Here is a 25,534-nt window from a genome sequence, read left to right as displayed (position 1 = left end):
GGGGGGGGTCAAGTTGATGGTGGCTCCGGTAAGAGCTTTGGGTCATGATTCATGGGTGACACCCTTGTTGAAAGTGAAAAAAAGCTACGAGAGTTGATACAAATCAAAAGAGAAAGTGTAGAAGAATATCTTCATCATTTTTTTTCTTTCAGTAGATAAAATTGTTGACTTTTTTTTCGATTTTTGGTTCATCTTTTGCTAACACATATGTATTTAGTGTTTTAATGTATCAAGTTGTTTTTGTTTCTTAAATTAATGTATAATTCCTTCGTTTCGACATTATTATACATTACAATTTTATTAAGAGTTGTTGGTGGCTCCAGTAAGGTCTTTGGGTCGAGATCCATGGGTGACGCCATTGTTGAAAGTGAAAAAAAAAACTACAAGAGTTGATACAGAGCAAAGGAGAAAGTGTGGAAGGATTTCTTCATCATTTTTTTTTTGCTTTTAGCATATCAAATTGTTGTATTTTTATTTGAGTTTTTGTTGCTTTCATTAGATCTTTTAATGTATTTAGTTGATTTTGATTCTTAAATTAATGTATAATTCGTTTGTTTCACCTTTATGATACATAACAATTTTATCATGTAGAATATATCGTTTTTGAATATTAGTTTTGATACATAATCCTAATTTATTGAAATATAAACTAGTATGTATCATGTTCATAGTTATGTATTGGATACACAACTATTATAAATTTCGTTTCTTTTAATACCCGATACATACGCCCAGCATTACTCAACTAGAAGGCTATGTATCTGTAGACACTATCAAATATTACTGTTGATACATAAACATTAATGTTTTATTACAAAATCAGTTTGTATCATATTCATAGTTATGACACATAAGTATCAGATGTTGTGGTGTATCACACGTTGTTAAGTATCCGCAACACTGTTTTATAACTAAATCAGTGTATATCATATTCAAAGTTTTTTTGGTATATGATACATAACTATGTAAAATTGTCGACTTTTTTTTAATCTATTACAATTTTGGAGAGATTTGAGAGAGGAAATTTGAAATTTGAATTGTTTGGAGCTGTTATTTGGAAGAGATTACATCAATTTGATTTGCATGATTTAGATAAGTGACATTTAATCTTATATTTAATTTCCTTTTTAATCTCAACAAACTAGTTGTATAATGTATCAAATGTGATGTATCCGAATGACGGCAATTTTAGGAGATTTGTGTAAATTAAAAAAGAGTAGGGATATGATGTATTTTGCTACTTACACTATGAGATTCCTAAGATTTGTACTTTTTTTAATGAATGAAACTATATGAATACATATATACATTAAACTATATTGCAAATTATCATTGCATACATTTATTTAGCGTGTTGAAAATTTGATGTATATCTTTTTTTTATTTGATTCAAATTTATTGTATACATTGATTGTGACAGGATAAATGTAGTATGTATATATTACTTATATTTTGTATGTATACATTATTAGTATACATAGTTATATTGTGTAACTAATGATAGATATATGGTAACTTCAATATATTTTGATACATATAATCAATTTTGTATATATACAGTTATGTATACATAATACTTATTGCATACAAGGTCGGATTCACATGGTACTTTTCGAGTGCTCGAATACCCACTAATTTCGTATCAAACTATATATATTTATGTAGAAATTAAGAAGAATCATATAAAATTTAAAGGTGAGGATCCATGAAATAAATGGTTTGGTTGGTCTGATGGTTATAGGTGAGTGCTCAAGGTCATTTCTTTGTTGTATGCCACACATCGATTCCCCCTAGGGACATTACTTTTGGTTTAAAATTCAACTCTTCTCGTTCTACTTATTTATTTTGCTGATTATTTATTTTTTCTCTCTATGCTGATTGTGTTTTGGAAAAACTATTTAACTAGACATACTTTAGTAGGTACACTTAATTTACCTCTAGTTTAAAAAAATCGCATGATACCACTTTTAATATTTATACCATATATTTTAAAATATTTAATCAGATATACAAATTCCTTAAATATGATATTGAATAATTATCTTAAAATTTAAAATCCTTAATTAATGATAAATTATCAATTCAAATTCTTTTCCCTCACCTCAATCTATCCTTCCCCTCCCCCAATTCCATTACCTGTTGTATCTCTCACCCTCACCCCCACCATCTTCAAACATCTCCATTATCTTCCTTTCTTCCTTAATCCTCTCAATACTTATTTACATGTCCCAAATTCAAAACTAAATCTTGATAGTATACAGAGAGGTTAATTACTTTTTTTTTCATTATTCTAATGTATCTTGGTTTTATGTCCAATTCATATATTTAAGATAGAGTTCATATTTCTCTAAAGTTCAATTGTATAAACTTTTACAAATCAGGCTCCGAGATACATTTATCATTAATGGCGAGACGCATGTATCCAACAATTTTTAAAGTCGAGATACCTACAACTAGATCATTGTACGTTGCATTATCTCTCAAAAGCATTCCACCAATTCTGTAATTTTGGTATTCAGTTTCTTAAATCCATGAACCCGAATGCCTCAACAATATTGTGATATTGACTATTTGAAAATAAAAACTCAAAACTTCAAATACAAAGAAAGGAACTGATGAAGAAGATGAAGAGTACAATAACAAAATTACCTGGGTTATGATTTCGTTATTTTAGAAAAACTTGTTAAAGTTGATACTCAAGAATCATGTAAATATGTTGGGTCGTTAATTAGTCAGCAAGTAATCCTTCAATTAAGAAATAAGTTACACCCTCTTTAATTCAAATTACCAAATCATGTATCTCGGCTTTAAAAAATTGTTGGATACATGTATCTCACCATTAATGATACATATATCTTGAGACCAAAATATGGTATAAAAAGTAATATTACAAACTATCGAGAATCCTAATAATTAAGATCTAAAGTAGTGAAATTTATGTAAGATGCCCCTTTTTTTTTTCCCTTTCACAAACTGTCTTCTGCTGAATTTTCCTAAACAAAATTTTATAGAAAAAATTGTATCTTTCTTCTTTTTTTTAATCCAAAAATTTTTTTATTGTAGTTTTTTATTGATTTTTTTCGCTATCATATTTAAATATGATTGTCTTTTTTATGACAAGTGTTAAAATTGTACACTTATATTTTGTGATTGGTAGCTAAATAAGCAGCCATAACATTAAAATCGTGGATCCGCCACTGATTGCATATACATATAATTTGAAAATGTATACATCCAAGTACTACAAAGTCATGCCTCAATCAAGTTGATGTTTCACATTAAATAAGAATCAAACATTTCTTCGACTTGAATACAAAAGTGGATTTGCATGTGTTGAAATCAATGTTGTTGGTGGAGATTCTTCAAAATCAGAATTATTATTTCAATTCAAGAAAACATTTCCTTGTATATACATACAAATAAGGAAATCAGGCTATTGACTAGCTCAAAAAGTTGTCTTTTGCCCCCCCAAAAAGGAGAAGAAGAAGGTATAATAGGGCAGTTTAGTATAAATTTCATGTATAAATTTATATAGCATGCCATTTTTTCCACTAGTAACTGGAGAAAAGACAAAGGCAACCCTTGGTCACCATAAAGACCCTCTGAATAAGTATAACTCCCGTGTAACTTGTGTGATATCTGGATCGAAACAACCACATCACACTTGTTACCTCTTCAGAAAGCAATTGCAGATGCACAAATTCAATCCCTTTCTGCTGGCAGACACTCAATGGCCAATTAAATTTATTTATCATCCCAACCATCTCTTGACCTATCACAGAAATATTACACAACGTAAGAAATAGGATGGTAAATAGTGCATCAACTTGCTATTTTGTGTTTAGGTTAGATGAGACTAACAAAATCGTCCCAGCCTCAAGGCACTTAAGTCATCAGCATAAACAGACCTAGCTCTAGTTTGAAAAGTTAAAATACACCTTTCAAAAAAATGATATTGGCTCTTTATTCTTTTTTGTTTGATAAGAGAGGCTTTCGTCATGCCAACACAATAATCACCTCATATAGAAATTACAGAAGCTTCTACTGTGAATGACAAGAAAAAAATAGAATCGCTTTCACAGGACTTTGGGCCAGCCAGTTATATGCAGGCAAAGTTTAGTTCCCACAATACCAGTCAATAATTAGCTTGGAACAATGAAGCTTAGCTTTTCACTTTTCGACATTTGGGTAATGGCTTCCTTCATTAGACAAATCTACATATTCGTTATCCAAAGTCCCCAACATATTCCATCCAAGCAAAAACATGCAGCTATTTTCCTTTAATTAAGAAATTTAACACATAAAACAAAAGAATGTAAGTAAAATAATTAACCATGTGTAATATAACATGGTTCTGCAAGGTGCAAACTGCAGATGAACACACAACAAGATATATACAAAAGAAACGGTGGCTTTACCAAGGTAGGAATGGGGGAGAAGATGCCCTACTGGAAGGGAAGGGGGGCGGGAGAGAAAAGCAGACTGGGGGAGGAATCTGAAAGGATGGTCTAAGGAACCTGAGAGAGGCTAGTAAAGTAATCAGGGCAGAACAGTTAATTTTGGGATTCCATTACTATCAAACTTGGATTTTCACATGGATGAAGTCAAGCTAGAGCTCAAGGTCGAAGAGTATTTAGGGATGGAGGAAATTTTTCAATATTTATTTTGGGATTCCATTACTATCAAACTTCGATTTTCACATGGCTGAAGTCAAGCTAAAGCTCAAGGTCGAAGAGTGCCTAGGGATGGAGGAAATTTTTCAATATTTCCATGTCTGGTTGGTCAAAACTTTTGGAAAATGTTTCTCTATAAAAGCAAGTTCCTTAAAATGAGGAAAATGACTTTCCTGATAGAAATAGGGAAAACAAATTCTACAAGTGACATTCCACAATAAGCACACCTCATCCCCACACTTCAGTAGCCCACCACGCCCTACCCCTATACTTCCACCCTCACCTCCCATAGTATTTTTCTATATTGTGCACAAATACTTTTGAGATAATAGTACACAAGCAATAAGTAAGAAAGCCATGTATTTTGCAGGAGAACATTTTAAAAGAAATACTTTCACGGTGAACATTTTCAATTGAAATATTTTCTTTTCATACCAAACACACCCTTGATGTTCAAATGGGTGGAGTCAAGCTAGCCCAAAAACAGAACAAAATTGAATATTAGGTGGCATCCTAGGAACATAACAAAATTGAACAGTTTCCTGAATCCTACTTCCTCTGTTTGAAAAAGTAGTCCAACTTCCCATTTTGCTCAATACCAAAACGGTGTCCATATTCCTTTGAAAGGAAGGTATTAATCATTTTACAGAAAAGGGTCACAATTTCCCTGAACGTATTGAAAATGGATCAAAATACTCTACTTTCACCTATTGGACCATAATTGCCCTTCACGTTATTTTAACCACAAAATTGCCCCTCGTTTTGACGGAAGCTGACATGGAAATATGTGGAGCTTTTAATTGAACACATGGAACAAATTTATTGATCCTAATGGCTATAAGACCCAGCCCAAAACTACCTGACCCCATTGTAAAAGACCAATGCTCTGACCCCATTGTAAAAGACCAATGCTTGTATATACCATGAACAGATAAACTTAACTCTCAGATGTCATCTTATACAAGAAAATTTCTCATGTACCAACTGGAAATGGGTGAACCAAAATGGCCTCAGCTAGAAGTACGATTGATAGTATCCACGGTGGCATACCTCAATTAAAGTTTGATGGGTTTCAATGGAAAATCAAGAAGATGCTTATCATGGAAGAAGAACCCAAGAATTATGAAGAGAATGGACTACGTGCTACATGTATTTCATGATTCAAGTTCAAGTCCAAGAGGAGGAAGATTGGTGGGGTCACATGAGGCCCAAGAGAAGGCCCACATGGACCCCAAGAGAAGCCCAAAGGAGTGCCCAACAAGAGGCTTTTTTGCATGCCCAAAATGTTGAAAGTTAAAACCCTAAAACGGCTGAAATTCATGCCCAACGTAGTGCTGAAATTAGGGGTGTGAAATGGAGGGAATTTGGCCACTTTTTCCTTTCATTTTGTTAGCTTATTTTAGGAAGAAGTTTGGTATTATGTTTACATGCTTTCCTAGTTTAGAATTTTCTAATTTAAAAGTTTCCTAGATTGGTTTTAGTATTTATTATTTCCATAGAAATAGGATTTGATGGATCTCATGTTATTTGGGGAAAGATATTTTGTTATTTTTTATTAGACGTGATGAATATTATTTGAGAGGTTTATCTCATTTCCACCATTCTGTATGGTGGATATAAATTTATCTTACAACCCTATAAGAATGATTCTTTAAGAGATAAGCTTAATTCTTAATTTGATATCTTTGGTTCTTATTAGTACAAATTAAAGAAGGTAATCGGTCTCAAACTATTTATTGTCTTTAATTTCTTCGAAATATGGGTTTAGATTACCTTTTGATCTTCTTGAATTGACTTTATTAGAATCAATAGTTGTTTTTAATGTGCTAATTTGAATATTAAGATCAATTAGAGTTCTTAGCGCTTAATCTTGAAATTTGAGGATTTTATTCTCGATTTTCACATATCTTTAAATTTTGTCTTTAGTCTTTTTATCGTATTATTTTTTTGTTTTATTCAAGTAAACTCAATTTTAATGAAGTGGAATGACAGTGGTTCTTATCAACTTAATAATCTTGGGAGGTTCTTGATCTACCAAAAAAAAGGTAAGCTACATATATAGCAAAAAAAAAAAAAATTACTTGAGAATTAAGATAGTTTTAAGAAACTCCGGATTTGTTTTGATTCTTGGTTTCCTAAGTCAAAGAGTCAAATCAAGAAGAGTGGGAAAAATTGAAAATAATTCTTGTAACACAATTTGTTTTTTTTTCTTGTTTCATCACCCAATTCGTTTGAGTTTTGGTAAATTATTTTGCTTTCTACATCTTACTTCTGAAGGGTTGTTACTAGTAGGGTTTATATATAATCTCTAAAGGATTCAGTCAAAGGTAGTAATTTGAGTGAAAAAAGGCAAGAGAGTACAAGATCAAGAGGGGGGGGGGGGGGGGGGGNCGGGGAGCCAAATTGAGAGATACTTGTTTCTTTGATATTTTCTTGAGATGTCTCAAATAGGTGAGGAAACTAAAGCCAGAACTCAAAACAACAACAACCTAGCCAAGGTGTTCCGAATGAGTATTGTCCGACTTGGTGCGATAGATGCCATCATAGTTGAGTAAAGGAGGACCCAAATGAATGTACAACTTGGCAAGGATGAGGAGGACCAAGGTAGAGTTATTTTTCAAACTAGAGTTAAAATGTTGTCTAAGCTATGTGCCATGAGAAATGACAGAGTTTGGATATGACTTAATTAGCACTTATATGGTTGAGAGATTGAACTTACCTTGTATTGAGCTTATTGCACCCTTCAAGTGGAAAGGAGTAAAGAAAAATAAAAGGGTGTTATTGTTGTTCACTGTTGGAAGTTATGAGGACAAGGTTTGGTGTGATGTTGTTCTCATGTATAATTTGTCATATCTTAATGGGAAAATCATGGTATGGTATGCTAATAGCGGAGCTTCATACTACATAGAAAATAATAAATATTCTCTCAAGATGAATAGGGAGAGATTTGCTCTCGCATCTTTGACTCCTTCACAAATTCACGAGGATATAAAAAAATTTAGAGAGGATAGATGATGATGAGAGAGAAAAGATTAAGAGGAGCAAGGGAGTGCATGTTGACATTCCAAGAGAGGAAAAAGGAGAAGATGTGTTGTGTGAAGAGAATGGGATGTCAAATGAGGAAAAAAGTGACATCGAGAGAAAAGAAAAGTGAGATCATGACCATGAGAGTAAAATAAGAGGGGAAGGTCGTGAGATAAAGAGAGAAAAACAAGAGAGTTTGAGTGAGGCTATTTCTTATACTAAATCTAACATTCTTACTTTTTTTCTAGTTGTTTCGACTCTCTTGTAGGTACTCATGGGAAAGTTTGCATTGAAGAACCATCATTAGATAAACTTAATCTAAGATGATCAAAACTACATTCCCCATTGCGCAAGTGCATGCTGATGAGAAGGATAAAGGTAAAGAGAATTATTTTGGATTTGTCCAAGATAAGACTCGTGACAAGAAGTCCAACAAGACAGATGGGGATCTAACACTAATGAACAAGAAAAAACAAGGTGATGGTGTTCCTTTGCTAAACAAGACCAAGTACAATATCTATAATTGGTTTATTCATATTCTTGGTATTCCTAAAATACCTAAGTTTTTCTGGAAGTAATGGACTACACTTTTATTTCTTATATTTGTGATTATATTAATTTTGAGGATGATGATATTTTGCTATATAATAATTAATAAGTCATTAACTATTACCTCTAAGTTCAAGCATAAGAGTAATTTTTTCCTTTTTAAAATTGAGCATGACATCATTTTGATTAGGCATGATGCTTGTGGGAGGGGACTTGTGAAAGAGTTAGATGATTCCTCCTCTCTTATTCTTCTAGAGTTGAATGAGTTTTTGTGTGACAACTTGTTGAAATATGATTCTTTCCGTGGGATAAGACATTATTCTTCAAGTCTTGATGATTCTGAGCTTAAAAAGGTGATAATTAGTGATAGGAGATACATGACTATTATGATACTAGTGATCAAATACTCTTTGTTGGACCTTGTTTTAAGAGTAATTACTTAGAAATTATGAGATTCTATTTGAAATTCAAAAATTCTTCTAACCTTCTTGAAAACTCATGTGCTTATATGAATAGTTTTTATGTGGAAGAATATGTGAGTGGTGTAATAAAGGATACTTGGCTATGTCATTAAAGTGTTCAATTTGATGAATGTTTTAGGGATCTTGTGTCCTTTTTTGCATGCCCATTGAAATACTTTATTGATAGAACTAAATTGGAGTTCCATGTATCATTTCCTTAGGCATCTAGACGGGAATTTGGTTGTGCTTATATAAGCAAGCGAATTTTCTACTCGGATGATAATGTCCACATGCTTTATAAGGATGTATTTATACATGCTAGGCTTAATTTGGTTAAGTGGACACGTGGTCACTATCTTGCTTTTCCTACCATTGTTGCTATCAATTGATGGATGTCGTTTACTAATGCATGTCTTCTTATTTTGCAAGATTCAAATTCGAGGAAGAATTATTTTTTAGCATCCACGGTAGCATACCTCCATTAAAGTTGATATGTTTCAATGGGAATCAAGAAGATGCTTATCGTGGAAGAACCCAAGAATTATAAAGAGAATGGGCTAAGTGCAGCACGTACTTCATGATCCAAGTCCAAGAAGAGAAAGATTGGGGTCACATGAAGCCCAAGAGAAAGGGCCCACATGGAGCCCAAGGAGTGCCCAACAAGGGGGTTATTTGCTCCCCGAAGTGCTGAAAGTTAAAGCCCCAAAAATGGTTGAAATTCATGCCCAAAGTAGGGCTGAAATTAGGCATGTGAATCGGAGGAAATTTGGCCACTCTTTCCTTTCTTTTTTTTAGCTAATTTTAGGAAGAAGTTTGGTATTATTTTTTACATGCTTTCCTAATTTAAAAGTTGTCTAGTTTGGTTTTAGTATTTACTATTTCCATAAAATAGGATTCGAATCTCATGCTATTTGTGATGGGTTTTTCCTATATTAGGGTTGGATTTTGTTATTTTTCATTAGACGTGATAAATATTATTTGAGAGATTTCTCTTTTTTACACCTTTGTGTGATGTGACTATAGATTTATCTTAAAACCTTATAGGAACAATTTTTTAAGAGGTAAGATTATTCTTAACTTGATATATTTGGTTCTTATTCATAAATCAAGGATGGTAATTAGTCGTATACCTAATTTCGTCAAAATAGGGGTCTATATTACCTTTTGATCTTAGTTCTTGATTGACTCTATTTGTATCATAATTAGTTCTAATCCGCTAATTTTCAATACTAAGATCAGTTAGGGTTGTTAAACTTAATCTTGAAATTTAGGAATTTTATTCTCAAATTTCAAATATCTTTTAAAAATTGTCTTTACTCTTTGTATTTTTGCTTCTACATTATTTTCTTCTTTTTATTCAAGTTACCCGATTTTTATCAATAATATTATAAGAAGATTCACATGCTAAAAAGTCATCATGAAGAAGTGGTATAACACGTGAAGTTTATGATATCACAAGAAAAATCCAAGAATGTCTACAATATAACTTGGCATTCGCCATGGATGGTATCAAATCAATAGGTAATCCCTTTGGAAAGAAGAAACGAAAGCAGAACAAGAGTTTTGCGTGATTGTTTCCAATGGTGAAATTGGGGGTTAGGTTTATGGTATATAAGGGCATGGGTCTTTTTAAATTGGATTGGGTTGTTTTTGGGCTGGTCTTTTTGCCATGTGGACCAATAAATTGTGCCACGTGTTTAATTAAAAGTCCCACATATTCCATATCCCGTTAAAATGAGGGGGAATTTGGTGCTTAGAGATAATGTTAAAGGGAATTATGGCTCATTAGGTCGAAGGGAGGTATTTTTTTAAATCAATTTTCAATACGTTCATGGCAATTTAAACCCTTTTACGATCATTTTATACCACAAAAAATGTTATCGGGTATACTCTCGCTTTTCTTGAATCTTGATACCACTTTTCCGTTCTTTTATCATCTAAAATCATAAAAAGTTAGCATGCAAATGTTGGTTCCCTCACAAATACTCGACAATGCACAATCTCTACTCTTGTCATAATTGCCTTCCATGGTCAAAAGAAACTATATAAACGATAAAGAGGTATATTGGTTAAATGAGAGTTGGTTCAGCTCAACATATATAACAATGATGGACAAATTATTTTCTCAAAACTCATTGGAATGTAAGTATTATGCTTAACATCTATAGTCATGGTTTTAGACCCAGAGTAGGAGTTGTACTTACTTGCTCAAGAGTCAAAAACATGATAACGTTCCACGATCCTAGTCGAAAAAAATTGGGGAGGAAACCCTTATAAAAAGCAAGTGGTCCCTGCATTAGCCATGTTAAGCTACATAAGCATTTCATATTAATATCTACTAATCCGAAAACCAACTTTTCTTGATATTATCAGGGTAAATTTGAGATCAGTGATGCAACACAATGTAAGTTGAGAATACAGGATCGCCAGCAAGCAGTTTGTCAATTAGTAACTAAAGGGTATCCACTGCTCTGAGCTCCCCATTGACACCAGTTGATATACCAAGGGATTAAGAAGCATAGGTCTAGACAGGAGGAATTCATACAAAGAAGATAGAAACAGGAGTAAATATTTGGTTAATTGTATAGCTGCTTTCTGTGTTATAAAAAAAGTTCCTCTATAGCAATATTTTTCCTCATACATTATTTAGCAATTAGACAAAAATAGGTCATATCCGTCATCCGCTATTTGTTATCTATCTCACTACCTACTACCTACTCCTGCAACTTTTTTTCTTTCTTTCTTTTTCTTTATGATCAGTGGGAGGAATCCACTTCTCATTGCATGCAGAGGCACATTTCAACTTCTGATTAGTTTTTATGAAATATGATTCTTTCACTAAAAAGCATCAAGAAGATGCATGGAAAAAATACAAATGAGTGATTTTCAACTTCAACTTCTGGATTCTCCAAATAAAAATAAAACAATCTTATGTGTGATGTTCAAGCTGAAATTCGAAGTTTTCAGCTATTTCAAGCATGAGTATTGTTTCATACTTTGGGACGTATATTACTTTTCAAAATACAATTACTGAAAGGAACACCTTTAGTTAGACTTGCTACAATTCTGTGTCTACATATGCAGTAAACAATTTTAGGTCGCAAATTACTGAAGTACGTTTTACTAATACTTTTCTACCTACAATAAATATGTTATGCTGACAAATGACCATGTGTTCTGAAACAGAAAATGACTTAACAAAATTACCTCGTACTTCAATGTTCGGAAAAAACAATCAAAGGTGTTCCTGTATACTGAATCTCCCATCATTCTTGATTTGACCTAAAAGACAGCAAGCAAAAACCTTTTCATTCATAAAAAAATATTTAATAAGAAACACATTTTTATAAGTTATATTTTGATGAAGTAGTATTATAAATGGCATCAAGAAGATGCATATGGAAAAATAGTTACAAAAGAGTGAGATTGATAGCTATGTTACAACGAGAATTGAGACCTATGCTAAGGATAAAGAGCTTACAAAGTCCAACAACTTCAAATGAGATTCTACGGGAAATAAACTATCCCAGCTAAACAAATCTAAAAGACATCTAGCCTTAAGGGAATGGTTTGGAGTTGATATTCCTTCAGAAAATCTTTTGTTCCTCTCATCTAAACACACCAAAATAATTCAAGCAGGAATCATTTTCCAGACTTCTCCGATGGATTTATCAACTTGCCATGAAATCCAACCAGTGTAGACATCCTTGATACTGTCAGGCATGACCCATCTTAAGCATAAATTGTCATGAACATGTTCCAAATATAAGCAACCATTGCACAATGTAGGTGAAGTGTCCCTGAAATTTCGATTTAAATTTAACACTTTAAGTGTTAACAAATGTAAAAAATATTTTTTTTCATACCGAATGGCGACGAAAATTAAGAAAAATATTTTTGGACATTATAACATGATCCCCAGGTACATGGATGGAGAATGTAATGATGTTCAAAAGACAATATGGAATTACCAACAAAAAAAAATCAACTCAAATGCTAAGGTATTCTCAGGTCACGAAATGGGGACTTAAAATGACAATTTTTTTCCACTAAGTGAGTCTCAAAACAAAGGGAACTATTGGTATTTTCAAACAAACAAACAAAAAAAACTCTCTTCATTTCTTACCATGACAAATGAATCCAGCTCTGTCTCACAATGGTTCTTCAAGGGTTCGACGGCTAAGGTCATTTTTATAATAATCAAGGTAAGTTTAGTCCAATATTTGTGTTAGTCGGAGTTGGTTAATATCTATACGAACAACATTATAATCTTTGGTTAGGGAAGATTTCTACAAGAACATCAAGTATCTTCAAATAATCTCTAAAATTGAAATTTTGGGTTTTTTTCAAGAAGGTGATTTCTACACTTATATACATGAAAAGTATGAGTTTTTTATGGATATTTATGGTGGTAAAAAGGCGCTATTTGACTTGGTCAATGGTTTGAGTGACCATAAATGCAAAACCCTAATATGACATTAATAAAGGGTATGAAGTTGGTGAAAGTGATGATCAATAGTGTCTTTGGGTTTAAATGGTGGACTTATTGTCTAATACGGCTCAAATAAATGTAGTTATGCCGTTGTTGGATTATTGTTTAGGTGATTAACCAAGACATCACCTAAAATGAGGGAATATGAATTTTGTGAAAATTCAGCCTAAGTGTATAACACTTTGTTGATTAAACTAGTATTGGTATATGTTGTTGATTATTACAAGTTCATGAATGTATATAGAAGTTGTTGGAGTATTTTGAAACAGTTGGAGCGACTCTTAGCTTGATTAAAGAGACTTTGAGGTATGCCAAGCTTCTAGCTACTTGTATGTTTTCAAAAATCACGTCATTACTTGAATGATAGTGCTAATGAGATCCCATGCACGTGCGAGATAAGTTGACATGGTCTACTCTTGGTTGGGGATTTAAATGATGAAATGCCTAAATAGTTAAGTTCTTGAAAATTTAAAAATCTTAAAGATTCTTTATGACTATTGGGGTTAATGTGCGATGCACTTCATCATTTACTGATCTCTTGTGACTTGTTGGTTACAATTATTTTTACATGTTTATGAATGAATTGATTTGATTTACCCTATTTTGATTTAATGAAATAGATTCAGCCAAAAGCCATTACTTAAGAAAAGTAAGTAAGAATGTTTACAAAAGACTTTAATATTGATTTCCTCATCGGGTCGAGGAGATGCCCGGGCTCGTGGGTTTTGTACCCCGGTGTACCATTGCTTGTCCGATCGAGGGGATGATCAGGCCCGTGGCTTTCGTCCCTGATGTATCATAGCTTATCTAGCAGGGAGAGTATGCTGGGCTCGTGGAAGGCACCCCGAGGTATACATCACATATGATTATGAGGCTTGAGACATTGACATCAAAACTGTGGAACACTACACAATTGAGATGGTTTTAAGATTCTAAACATGTTATAAAGTAATGTGTGCTTCATTACATCTTTTGATGAATTAAATTATATACTTGGTTCCTCTATTATATGATTCTAGTTATGTTCCCTTTGTATGCTTTTGGTGAGTTAAATTGCTGATGATATATCTTTCATGCACTTGTTACATTCTCCATATATATTTGTATAACACTTTCCCCACCACGAGTGGTGGCTATGTCACATATCTGAGTATTCCAATACACAGGCATCATTTTTAAAATGATGTAAAGTTTAGGTTTAGGATTGGCCAGATGCAGGGTGATCAACGAACAACAAGAGTTCCTGCAACTTTCTCCTTTTGGTGAGCGCACCTATGTACTCGTGGGATCACCTATTTAATTGTATATTTTTGTACAGTGCAGGATTTCCCCATAACTTTATCATTTCATATGTAGTGTCATAGAGACTTTGTATTTAGTTGGTATAATGAATACTCATATGGAATTGTGAATGACATTTCTACTTATGTCTAGTTTATGATTTGATGCACTTTTATCGTTAATGAACTCTTTTCTCATTTCTTTTGGTTACTATGGAAAATAATTAGATGATTGAGTTACATGGATATGAGTTGAGTATGTAATACATTATAATGGTTCTCTTGGTGCAAGCTAATAGGCACTGGGTGTCGGCCACGTCACAATCCATTTTGGGGCATGACAGTTGGAGGAGATGTCTATTGGTTTCTATGTTCTGTTTACACACATAGCATCTTTTAACAGTGATTATCTTCCCTCCACTAAGATTTTCTTGAGTCAACCAGGCCTCATGCAGTACTATCCAGCTAAAACATAACACCTTGGGGATGCTTTAATTTTTCCAGATCAGTTTCCATGGCCAAGTGTCCATTTGATTTTGGGCACACAAAGTTGTATATCCTGCCTTCACTGTATATTTGGCATCTGACTTTCCTTCATATCTGATTTTGTCTGCATCTTGCTCATTGAATATGCAATTCTCCAATCTAAAAAGCATATTAAATAAGTCTTCAAGTTCCTAGTCTTCGAAGTGTCTTCTGGAGATTGGAGCTCAAGTGTTGTTGTCTCTGCTCTGGGAGATAAGGAATTGGGGTTGCTTGATATTGAGTAGAGAGCTAGATCATTCTGGAGAGTGGTGTTACCAATCCATCTGTCAGAACTTAACATGTAAACCACAGCCAGCTTGGTATTTACGATGCTGGTTGAATTCTTCCCAGAGTTTAGCAATGTACTTCCAAGGGCCAACCCCAAATGGTGCTCTGGAGACTTTGGTGCACCAGTGTGACTGGATTCCATGTTTTTCAGAGACCACCTCTTCCATAATGCTATGTCCCTATTGAACCTCCATAACCATTTCATAATCAGACATCTATTTTGGACAGCCAAGTTCTTGATGCCTAAACCACCCAGGTGCTTAGGGAGGAGTGTGACTTTTGGCCACTTGACCAAATAGAAATTATGGAACTTGGTGTTTCCTTTACATAGGAAGTTCCTTCTAATTGTGTCTAGCTGTAGCTATATCTTTTTTGGCATAGGGTCGAGAGACATGTAGTGTGAGGGAATATTATCTAGGACATTGTTTGTGTCTGTAAGCCTGCCCCCTCAAGAAAGGTATTGCATCTGCCATAAAGCAAACTTCTTCTCAAATTTCTCTATGATGCTTTCCATACCTCCATATTAAAAAATTTCAGCAAGAACTTCATTTTTCGAAAAACAAAGAGTAAGAATAACATAAATATCAACAATAACATGGAATTAAGTTTGATGGGATTTTAAGTCAGTCCGAAGGGGTTTTCCACTTTCTGGTTCAAACTAAAACTTTTGGTATGTGTGAGAAATATATGGGGAAGATATTATTGAATTGTGTATCTAAATTGTTACATTGAGACCCTATTTATAGACAATACATTGAAATCCTTTTCTAACTAGGATTCCTATTCCTATTCTTCTTCCTATTCTAAGTAGGAGTATATGTACATATTTCTATTCTAACACTCCCCTCAAGCTAGTGCATACAAATCATATGTACCTAGCTTGTTGCAGATGTAATTAATACGAGGACTTGTGAGGGACTTGGTGAAGATATCTGCAAGCCGATCATTTGACTTCACAAATTTCGTAACAATATCTCCTGAGAGTATCTTTTCTCTGACAAAGTGACAGTCAATCTCAATGTGCTTAGTCCTTTCATGAAACACTGGATTTGATGCAATATGAAGAGCTACTTGATTGTCACACACAAGTTCCATCTGATCAATTTCGCCAAATTTTAGTTCTCCCAGCAACTGTTTGATCCAGACTAGCTCACAAGTTGCTGCTGCCATTGCTCAATATCTGATTCTGCACTAGATCGAGCAACCACACTTTGTTTCTTACTCTTCCACGACACCAAATTACCTCCTACTAAAACACAATATCCGGATGTCGAACGTCTATCAGAGGGTGATCCTACCCAATCAGCATCTGTATATCCAGTGATATGCTCATGGCCTTGATCCTCATAGAGTAGTCCTTTACCAGGAGCTGACTTTATATATCGCAAGATACGAACAACTGCTTCCCAATGACTATTACAAGGGGAAGTCATAAACTGACTTACAACACTCACAGGAAAAGAGATGTCAGGTCTAGTTACTGTGAGATAATTCAATTTTCCAACGAGCCGTCTATACCTTTCAGGATTACTAAGTGGCTCTCCCTGTCCTGGAAGGAGTTTAACATTCGGATCCATAGGAGTGTCAATAGGTCTACATCCCATCATTCCCGTCTCCTAAAGAATGTCTAAGGCATACTTGCGTTGAGAAATAACAATACCTGATCTAGACTGAGCAACCTCAATACCTAGAAAATACTTCAATCTGCCAAGGTCTTTAGTCTGGAAGTGCTTAAAGAGATGTTGCTTCAATTTGGTGATACCATCTTGATCATTACCAGTGATAACAATATCATCAACGTACACAACCAAATAGATACACTGATTTGGTGCAGAATGCCGATAAAATACAGAGTGATCAGCTCCACTACGAGTCATGCCAAATTGTTGAATAACTGTGCTGAACTTCCCAAACCAAGCTTTAGGAGACTGCTTCAGACCATAGAGTGACCTACACAATCGACATACAAGGCTACTAGACTCCCCCTGAGCAACAAAACCAGGTGGTTGCTCCATATAGACTTCCTCCTCAAGATCACCATGCAAAAAAGCATTCTTAATGTCCAACTGATGAAGAGGCCAATGACGAACGACAGCCATAGATAGAAAAAGACGGACAGATGCTATTTTAGCCACAGGGGCGAAAGTGTCGCTATAATCTAGCCCAAATATCTGAGTATACCCTTTGGCAACAAGGCGAGCCTTAAGCCGATCAACCTGACCGTCTGGACCAATTTTGACTGCATAAACCCAACGACAACCAACAGTAGATTTACCTGCAGGAAGAGAGACAAGCTCCCAAGTACCACTCTTATGCAAAGCAGACATCTCATCAACCATAGCCTGCCTCCATCCAGAATGAGAAAGTGCTTCACCTGTAGTCTTAGGAATGGAAATAGAAGACAAAGATGATACAAAGGCATAATGGGGTGATGATAGACGATGATAACTCAAGAAGGTATAATGAGGGTTAGTATTTCGAGTGGATCGTATACCTTTTTGAAGTGCAAGTGGTTGGTTAGGAGGAGGCAAGTCCGCAGTACGAGCAGGGTCTGGCGCAAGACATGAATCATCTGGTACTAGTGCTGGACGCGGACGGCGATGATAAGTTAGGAGTGGTGGCACTACATCTGGAGATGTAGAAGTAATCGTAGATTCCTCAAAAGTTGGTACAGGTAAAACCTGAGGTATGGGTAAGACTATAGAAACATCAGGATGATCAGAAGACGTATAGTAAGGCTGAGACTCAAAGAATGTAACATCAGCAGACATAAGGTAACGATGAAGATCATGTGAATAACAACGATACCCTTTTTGAACTCGAGAGTAACCAAGAAAGACACATTTGAGGGACGAGGGGCTAATTTATCTTTCCCTGGGGCTAAGTTATGAACAAAGCATGCGCTCCCAAAGACACGAGGGGTGATAGGATAGAGATGTGACTTAGGAAACAGTATGGAATGTGGAACCTGATTCTGAAGAGAAGATGAGGGCATCCTATTTACTCGCCGGAAAGCTTCCACCTCTGACCGGCGCATGGGGGCGCGTGGGGGGGTTTTTTTCGGTGGATCTGATTGGGGTTCGGTCGCCTGAGCTTCCCGAGCCTCGTGATGGTGTTGTCTTTCGCACAACACCTTCAGAACGAAAGATGACACAAATCAGTCCCAACCGTCGTCGCCGGAATTTGACACGATGACTTAAAATTTCTCACCAATGCTCTGATACCATGTGAGAAATATATGAGGAAGATATTATTGAATTGTGTATCTAAATTGTTACATTGAGACCCTATTTATAGACAATACATTGAAATCCTTTTCTAACTAGGATTCCTATTCCTATTCTTCTTCCTATTCTAAGTAGGAGTATATGTACATATTTCTATTCTAACAGTATGGTTTACGAGATCCTAATGGAATTCAAACATGCAACTAAATATGATAGATATAGCTAAGCCCTAAGAGTATGATAGTAATAGCTACATGATCTCAACTACAACTTACTTGGTCATTCACTTTCTTCTAAAATCAATTGCTTGAAAGATAAAATGCACTGATATCTAGCTAGGCAATATACAACACAACACTTGTATCAGTTCTACCGGATTTTATGGTTTCTTTTATTCTTCCATACTAACAGTGCCCAAGGGTTTAAATCAACTCCGCCTATATGAGCTTCAAAAAGCATAGCTGGTCCGACGTTCGGATAAAGGCGGAGGCTTGCAGTTGGTTAACAATCAACATAAACATAGTCTAACATTAATAAATCCTTTAGTCACCAAACTCAAATTGAGACCCACTAGAGCGAACTGAATATTGAGAATATGTACACTGACCGTAACTAGCTTGGAACGAAAAGGTATAGATAATTAAGTTGCGACATCAGTCCTCTAAACCTTCTTTTCTTTTCTTTTACAATAGTGGCATGCAAGCACCAGCTATGCCACATTTTGGTGCATTTCCTATATCTTATCTCAAAAATTTCTGGTCTCAAAACGATAAGAATTTCCATGATTAGAAAAAAGAGTAATTTCTCCGAAAAAACAATTTAAAACAGATAGAGCCAAATAGAAACTGCAGGTTCAAACAATTTAAAACAGATAAAGCCAAAAAGAAAATGCAGGTTCCATAGGTAGATAATCTGGTTTTTTGAATTCACTTAAAAACACTTTTAACATATTGAGGAACAGGGAATTTTACCACATCAACTGGAGAACCGATAGAAACTGCAAAGAATCCAGCACCTAAACCAGCTATGAGATGAGTTAAAACAGTGTCTGTAAATCCTGGAAGTTTTAAAATTATCTGCATATGATATAATTTCAGAGAAGCAGTGTATGAAATAGTTGCAGAAAAGTAGTCGAGGTACAGCAGGTGAATCAAAATATGATTAGATGTACCTCTTTGAGATGATCATAACTGGCCAGTTCAGCAGCATTGATAATAGCATTCCGTGCAATATTTGGCACAATTCCTGTCCACAAAGCTGCCAGCCCTTCCTATAATTTGATCAACTAAAATATGTAAATGATTGTGCATGAATAAATTTGTTGTGCATGTTAGATCCTCAATCACCTGTTTCACTATGGTATAGTATGCATTGAACGCACCATCATAGCGCCTAGGTGTACCAGCTTTACCTTCAGCCTGGAGCCGAACTTTTACAAGATCAGTTGGATTAGCCAGAGCAATTGCGATTGCACCTTTGGAAATTTGGAAAGAAGAGGTCAACCGTCAATAAATACAATTATCATAAGAGTGTGATGATCAAGTTTATCTCACCAGTAACAAGAGCAGCAAACACTTTAGTGAATAAGGAACCATCTCCAACATAATAGGTATGTGCAAAGAAGGCCTTGACCTGATGTAATGAATCAAAAACTGTTACTATTTTCTTTAAGGAAATAGGAGTATAAATTCCACAAATGAATACTTACAGGCTCATATAACCCAATCCTTAGGCCTCCATATATACATTGTCGATGTAAGCCAGGTACAATGCCTTTCCAAAGAGCTAATAAACCTTCCTCCTTAGCAATTGTAGCAACTGTACCTAATAATCCCCTGTACTTGCCGGAACCTTCCCCTGCTCTCTTTTGTAACTGTAGTCTAACTTTAGCGGTGTCTAGAGGTAAAGTACACAACTGCAAATTCACAGATCTAATCAACTAGTTATCTTCTAAATTAACAATATCAATCACTTCAGAGACGCAAGAAAAATACCTCCGCAAAACAAGCAGCGATAGCGCTACTAGCCAGGATTCCGGCGATTGAGATCTCAGATGCCAATGCCATTGAAAGAATGTTGAATTAACAAAAACATATATTATTTATTACTGTATATATATATATACGTAAATGGGAATTAAAGGCAGGATACGATTCAATTACACAAATTGAAACCTCAAGTAACAACTCCCATACTAATGCTCAACTACAAAGATTCTCTCACATTTCAATTGGTTTTTTTAAAAAAAAAAATTGGACTCTTCAACTATCAACTAATCTTTTTTATTTGCAGTTTGATGAGCACAATTATTCAAAATGAAAAATACTTTATTTAAATATCAGTTTTTATTATGAAAATTTTAAATGTAAATTGAAATTTGAAAAATGCCTCAAAATTTGTTTTCATGAACCTATAAAATAATAATAAGAAGAAAATAGGGAGAAGAATGAAGACCTATTATTTTTCTTGAGGTACAATGAAGTTAGGGTATGTCACGACCCAAGGTAGCCCCTAGGCGTAAGATGGCATACAAGACCCGGAAAGGTTCCATATAAGCCACTTAGCATACATCATACAAGATAATAGAGTTTAAAAAATTTAAAAAGGCAGTTTCAACATATAAAAGTTTTACAGAGAAAAGCGAAAATCTAAACATCATCTCAAAGTCATCTAGCACATAAGAGTTTATCAGGCGTAGCACCTATATTGAGTTCAAAACTAAAATGAAAACATAATGAAATAAAGGCTTGGTCCTCGAAACATGAGGCCTCTCCAATCTTCAGTCTTCAACTACTAAGATATTCTAGCCACAGAGGTATGAATAGGAATTGTCGGACCCTACATTTGGGGAAATGTAGGCAAGAATATGCGTTTGTACAAAAATGCATCAAGTATGATAGTCATGCATAAAAATATGAAATCATGCTAAAAAGGACATTTTAGTGATATGCGAAGACCAAGTTAAAACATAAGATAAAAGGGTTAGAAAACATAAAACGTAATCATTGATCAATGCAAGTAAAACAGTCTTTGAACACATGTGAAATGCTTCTTGAAGTAACCTTAGTTCATTACTATTGTGGAAATTAGCCTTAATTGACATAAAGACCATGTGAGCTATAACATGATCCTCCGATGTCTCTCACACCGAAAAGGGTTGTCCTATTGCCAAGGTGGAACTATGAATCTGAGCTAAAGTGGATTCACTATCTAATGTCTATCTAGACCATCATCCTATAGGGGCACATAGGTAAGGGATAATGAGATTGCTACTAGAAACCCGACCTCAACACGGAAAAGCTTCCATCTCAATATCCTCTCGGTGCTAAGCATAAATCCCACAGAGTAGTTATTAATCTTAACTTGTCTTATCTTTAAAAGTTGTGGATAGTCGCCACTTGTCTTATCATAGAATAGCTCCTTAGACCATGCGTGAGAAAATATTTCACCGTTTATGATCTTTCATAATAGCTTTTAAGGCCCATAGTCATTCACTTCATGCTAGAGATGCCCCTCATACTAATGGAAATAGTTTGAAATCGTAGTCTCTAACCATTGATGGCATATCTGGATACCATACTAATCAAGACCTAATTCAGGAAAATATCCCGAAAAGCATTGAGGGCAAATCTAGTTGTCATTCATGTCATGTGGCCAAGCTTCATAGAACATATTGACAATCTCATCGATAAGCTTTCTTGAGTCATAAACATGCATTCTTTTCAATAATTCATAAGCTTCATCATGTCTTCAAAGTCAATGCATCTTCAAATTCATTTACATCTTCATCATGCTAAGTCTAGCAAAACTGAAACTAAAAGACTAAAATAATGAAAAGATAACATGACTGTTATCCTCGAAGAATGAGGACTCACCACTGATGATGCTGAACTGGAGATCGGGAACCGATCTAAGCGTGATCTGGATGCAGAGAATCTGAACCTACATCACGAGAAGATGTAGCAAAGAGTATGCGTCAGTACTTGAAAGGTACTGAGCATGCATGATAAAGTAAAGCTGAAATAAACATATAACTGAACAAGTAATAAAGCAAGAGCATAATCTGAACATGATATAGATACTGAGCTAATTGAATGCAATGACCAAATTATAACATGCTAAGACTGAATACTGAACTGTACTGAATTGTGGTCAATGCAATGGAATCTGACCGAACTGTGGGAGATACTAATAACCGATAATAAAACCACATAAGCTAAATGTGGAGTCTGATGTATAAGCCCCATCGAGAGGACCTAATACACTCGGCCAAAGGTATAGAGGCATGCTGGCGTGATCACTGAAATGATTCCTACAGAGGGGACTTACAACCTACACAGCTTGTAGTTCTGGGACTATATGGGTGACTGACCCTAGTCCAACTCGGTATTATGCTACTACCAATGTGTTAAGTGATTAACACATTATGATTGAATTACTGTGATACACTGGATAGCTCAAAATGACATGCAAACTGAGAATGCACATAAATAACTGATAATGACACATTTAAGACTGAGGCATGTACATCCGAAATAACTGAAATATATCTAGCCTAGCATATGTAATTCAAGAACTAAAGAACTACATAGCTAGGATTCTGAAATTCATGCAATAGACTGAATATTAACATACTAATCTGATTTGGATCATTCTAACAACTAAGAATCTAATCATCTTAATCATTCAAGAAACCCTAGGTTTAGTCATAATAAGGTAATCAAGACACTGACTGAAAACTAGAGACCTAATGGGTGAAATGAACCCACTAGTGAAATCTCACATACATGGTGACGAATTCCACGGAGAAATCTTTCTATATTGGGGATGGAACTGATGGAATCTTGTTGCATTCTTGAACTAGGGTTCTTGACCTCTTTTCTCCTCTCAAGCTCTAATTTTCTAAGTTTTGATTAATGATTTTGACTAAGGTAAGTTCTAGTTATGTTTCTAGGGTTAAACTGACTAAAATCTCATAATTTAGGGTCTAAACGATGTTGTTTAGGGGTCCAACGCATAGGAAAAAACCAAAACGACCCTGACTTAAAAGCTGTCTGGACCAACTGACGGACCTGGTCCACAGATCGTGGTCCACCCTACGGTCCATCCTGGTCAACCTTCGTTCGGCTCAGAGGATTGGTTCTGCGGACCACGTTTCACAGACCTGGTCCACGGACCGTGGTTCAACCTACGATTTGTAGGTCCTGGCCGTGGGTCGGGGTTTTCTAGTTTTATGTGGACCAAATTCCATGGACCTGGTCCACGGACCATAGTCCCACTTACGGTCAAGGTTTTCTGGGGTTTTTCTATGGACCACGTTCCACGGACCGTGGTCCAACCTATGATCTATAGGTGGCACCTGCACTTCTGGAAATCTGCATTCTGGTCTATCTAGGATACCGGGTGTTACATTATCTCCCCCTTGGGAACATTCATCCTCGAATGAAGACTAAACTAGCTGGAATGGAGGGAAAAAGCTACAAACCCTACCACTAAACACTGAAAACTGATTTCTGACTTAATTGAATTCCAAAAACATGCAAATACGCTAAAAATGCAAGTACAAACTAAAAGAACATTCTACTAAGATTGAATATGTGCATGAATGACTGAAAAACTGAAGATGAAGTATTACCTCAAGCTGGAGTGGAATCTGAAGATAAGAGGTGAGGATACTTAGACTTCATGGCTGCTTCTGCTTCCCAACTACCTCCATCTATGAACTGGCTCCTCCAAAAAACCTTGACTAAAGAGACTTCTTTGTTTCTCAACCTTCTAACATGACGATCAAGAATCTCAACTGGTATATCCTCATAAGAGAGACTATCTTTTACGACCACACTCTCTAATGGTACTATGGATGCTGGATCACCGACACACTTCTTCAAAAGTGAAATGTGAATAACTGGATGCACTGCTGCTAATTCTGCTGGCAAGTCTAACTCATAAGCCACTTTACCAATCCTTTTCAGAATCTTGTAAGGGCCTACATATCTAGGGCTGAGCTTCCCTTTCTTTCCAAATCTCATCAACCCTTTCATAGGTGACACTTTCAGGAAAATCCACTCATCAACTTGGAACTCTAGTTCCCTTCTCCTTAAATCTGCATAAGACTTCTGGCGACTCTGGCTGTCTTAAGTCTATCTCTAATGAGTTGCACTTTTTCCATAGCATCAAGAACTAAATCTGGCCCTATCAAGGATGCTTCACCTACTTCAAACCAACCAACTGGAGATCTACATCTACGCCCATACAATGCCTCATAAGGGGCCATTTGAATGCTGGAATGGTAACTATTGTTGTAGGCGAACTAAATAAGAGGAAGGTGATCATCCCAACTACCCTTGAAATCGATCACAGAAGCTCTCAACATGTCCTCTAAGGTCTAAATGGTAAGCTCTGCCTGACCATCCGTATGTGGATGAAATTCTATGCTAAGATTAACCTGAGTACGAAGACCTTTTTGAAATAACTTTAAGAAATAAGAGGTAAACTGAGGACCTCTATCTGAGATGATAGACAAAGGACCCCTATGCAACCTGACTATCTCATTAATGTAAATCTTGGTGTAGACCTCCGCCGAATCTGTGGTCTTGACTACCAAAAACCGAGAAGACTTAGTGACTCTGTAAACTATCACCCAAATGGAGTCATGCTGTCTGCGAGTACAAGGTAATCTTGTAATGAAATCTATGTTGATCACTTCCCACTTCCAAGTAGGAATGTCGATCTCTTGTGTCATACCTCCTGGTTTCTGATGCTTTACCTTCACTTGTTGACAATTGGGGCACTTAACCACAAAATCTGCTATATCCCTCTTTATACCATTCCACCAAAAGACATCCCGCAGATCACAGTACATCTTCATGGAACCTAGATTAATAGAATAGCTGGAGTTATGGGATTTTGCAAGAACCTGCTGTCTCAACTGACCCACCTTAGGAACACATAATCGACCCTGATAGCGAAGCACACCATCTCCCCCTTGGGAGAAAACCTCAACCCTCTGCTGGTG

General features: G+C 35.5%; 1 protein-coding gene across 6 annotated transcripts; it reads right to left on the bottom strand.

The window, feature by feature from the left end:
* Positions 1 to 3,252: 3,252 nt before the first annotated feature.
* LOC125871484 (mitochondrial uncoupling protein 2-like) lies at positions 3,253 to 20,712 on the bottom strand. Of its 6 annotated transcripts, none has more exons than XM_049552084.1 (9): positions 20,514 to 20,681; positions 20,228 to 20,434; positions 20,073 to 20,151; positions 19,866 to 19,993; positions 19,691 to 19,789; positions 19,491 to 19,595; positions 11,922 to 11,989; positions 10,912 to 10,998; positions 3,253 to 3,772 (listed from the first exon to the last, which is right to left on the bottom strand). In XM_049552084.1, exons 1-8 carry the CDS (start codon positions 20,583 to 20,585, stop codon positions 10,950 to 10,952), a joined length of 807 nt encoding a protein of 268 aa, XP_049408041.1. In that variant the 5' UTR covers positions 20,586 to 20,681; the 3' UTR covers positions 3,253 to 3,772; positions 10,912 to 10,949. The 6 variants fall into 6 exon arrangements, with proteins under 6 accessions (XP_049408041.1, XP_049408040.1, XP_049408042.1 ...); XM_049552083.1 differs by having other exon boundaries at positions 11,915 to 11,989; positions 20,514 to 20,664; XM_049552085.1 differs by lacking the exon at positions 3,253 to 3,772 and adding an exon at positions 3,830 to 4,278 and having other exon boundaries at positions 20,514 to 20,689.
* Positions 20,713 to 25,534: the final 4,822 nt, after the last annotated feature.

This window comes from Solanum stenotomum, chromosome 7 (genome assembly GCF_019186545.1).
Source record: "Solanum stenotomum isolate F172 chromosome 7, ASM1918654v1, whole genome shotgun sequence".
In the NCBI taxonomy this organism is placed as follows: Eukaryota; Viridiplantae; Streptophyta; class Magnoliopsida; order Solanales; family Solanaceae; genus Solanum; species Solanum stenotomum.
The sequence above is the reverse complement of the archived record's forward strand: the minus strand, read 5'-3'. Positions and strand labels throughout refer to the sequence as shown.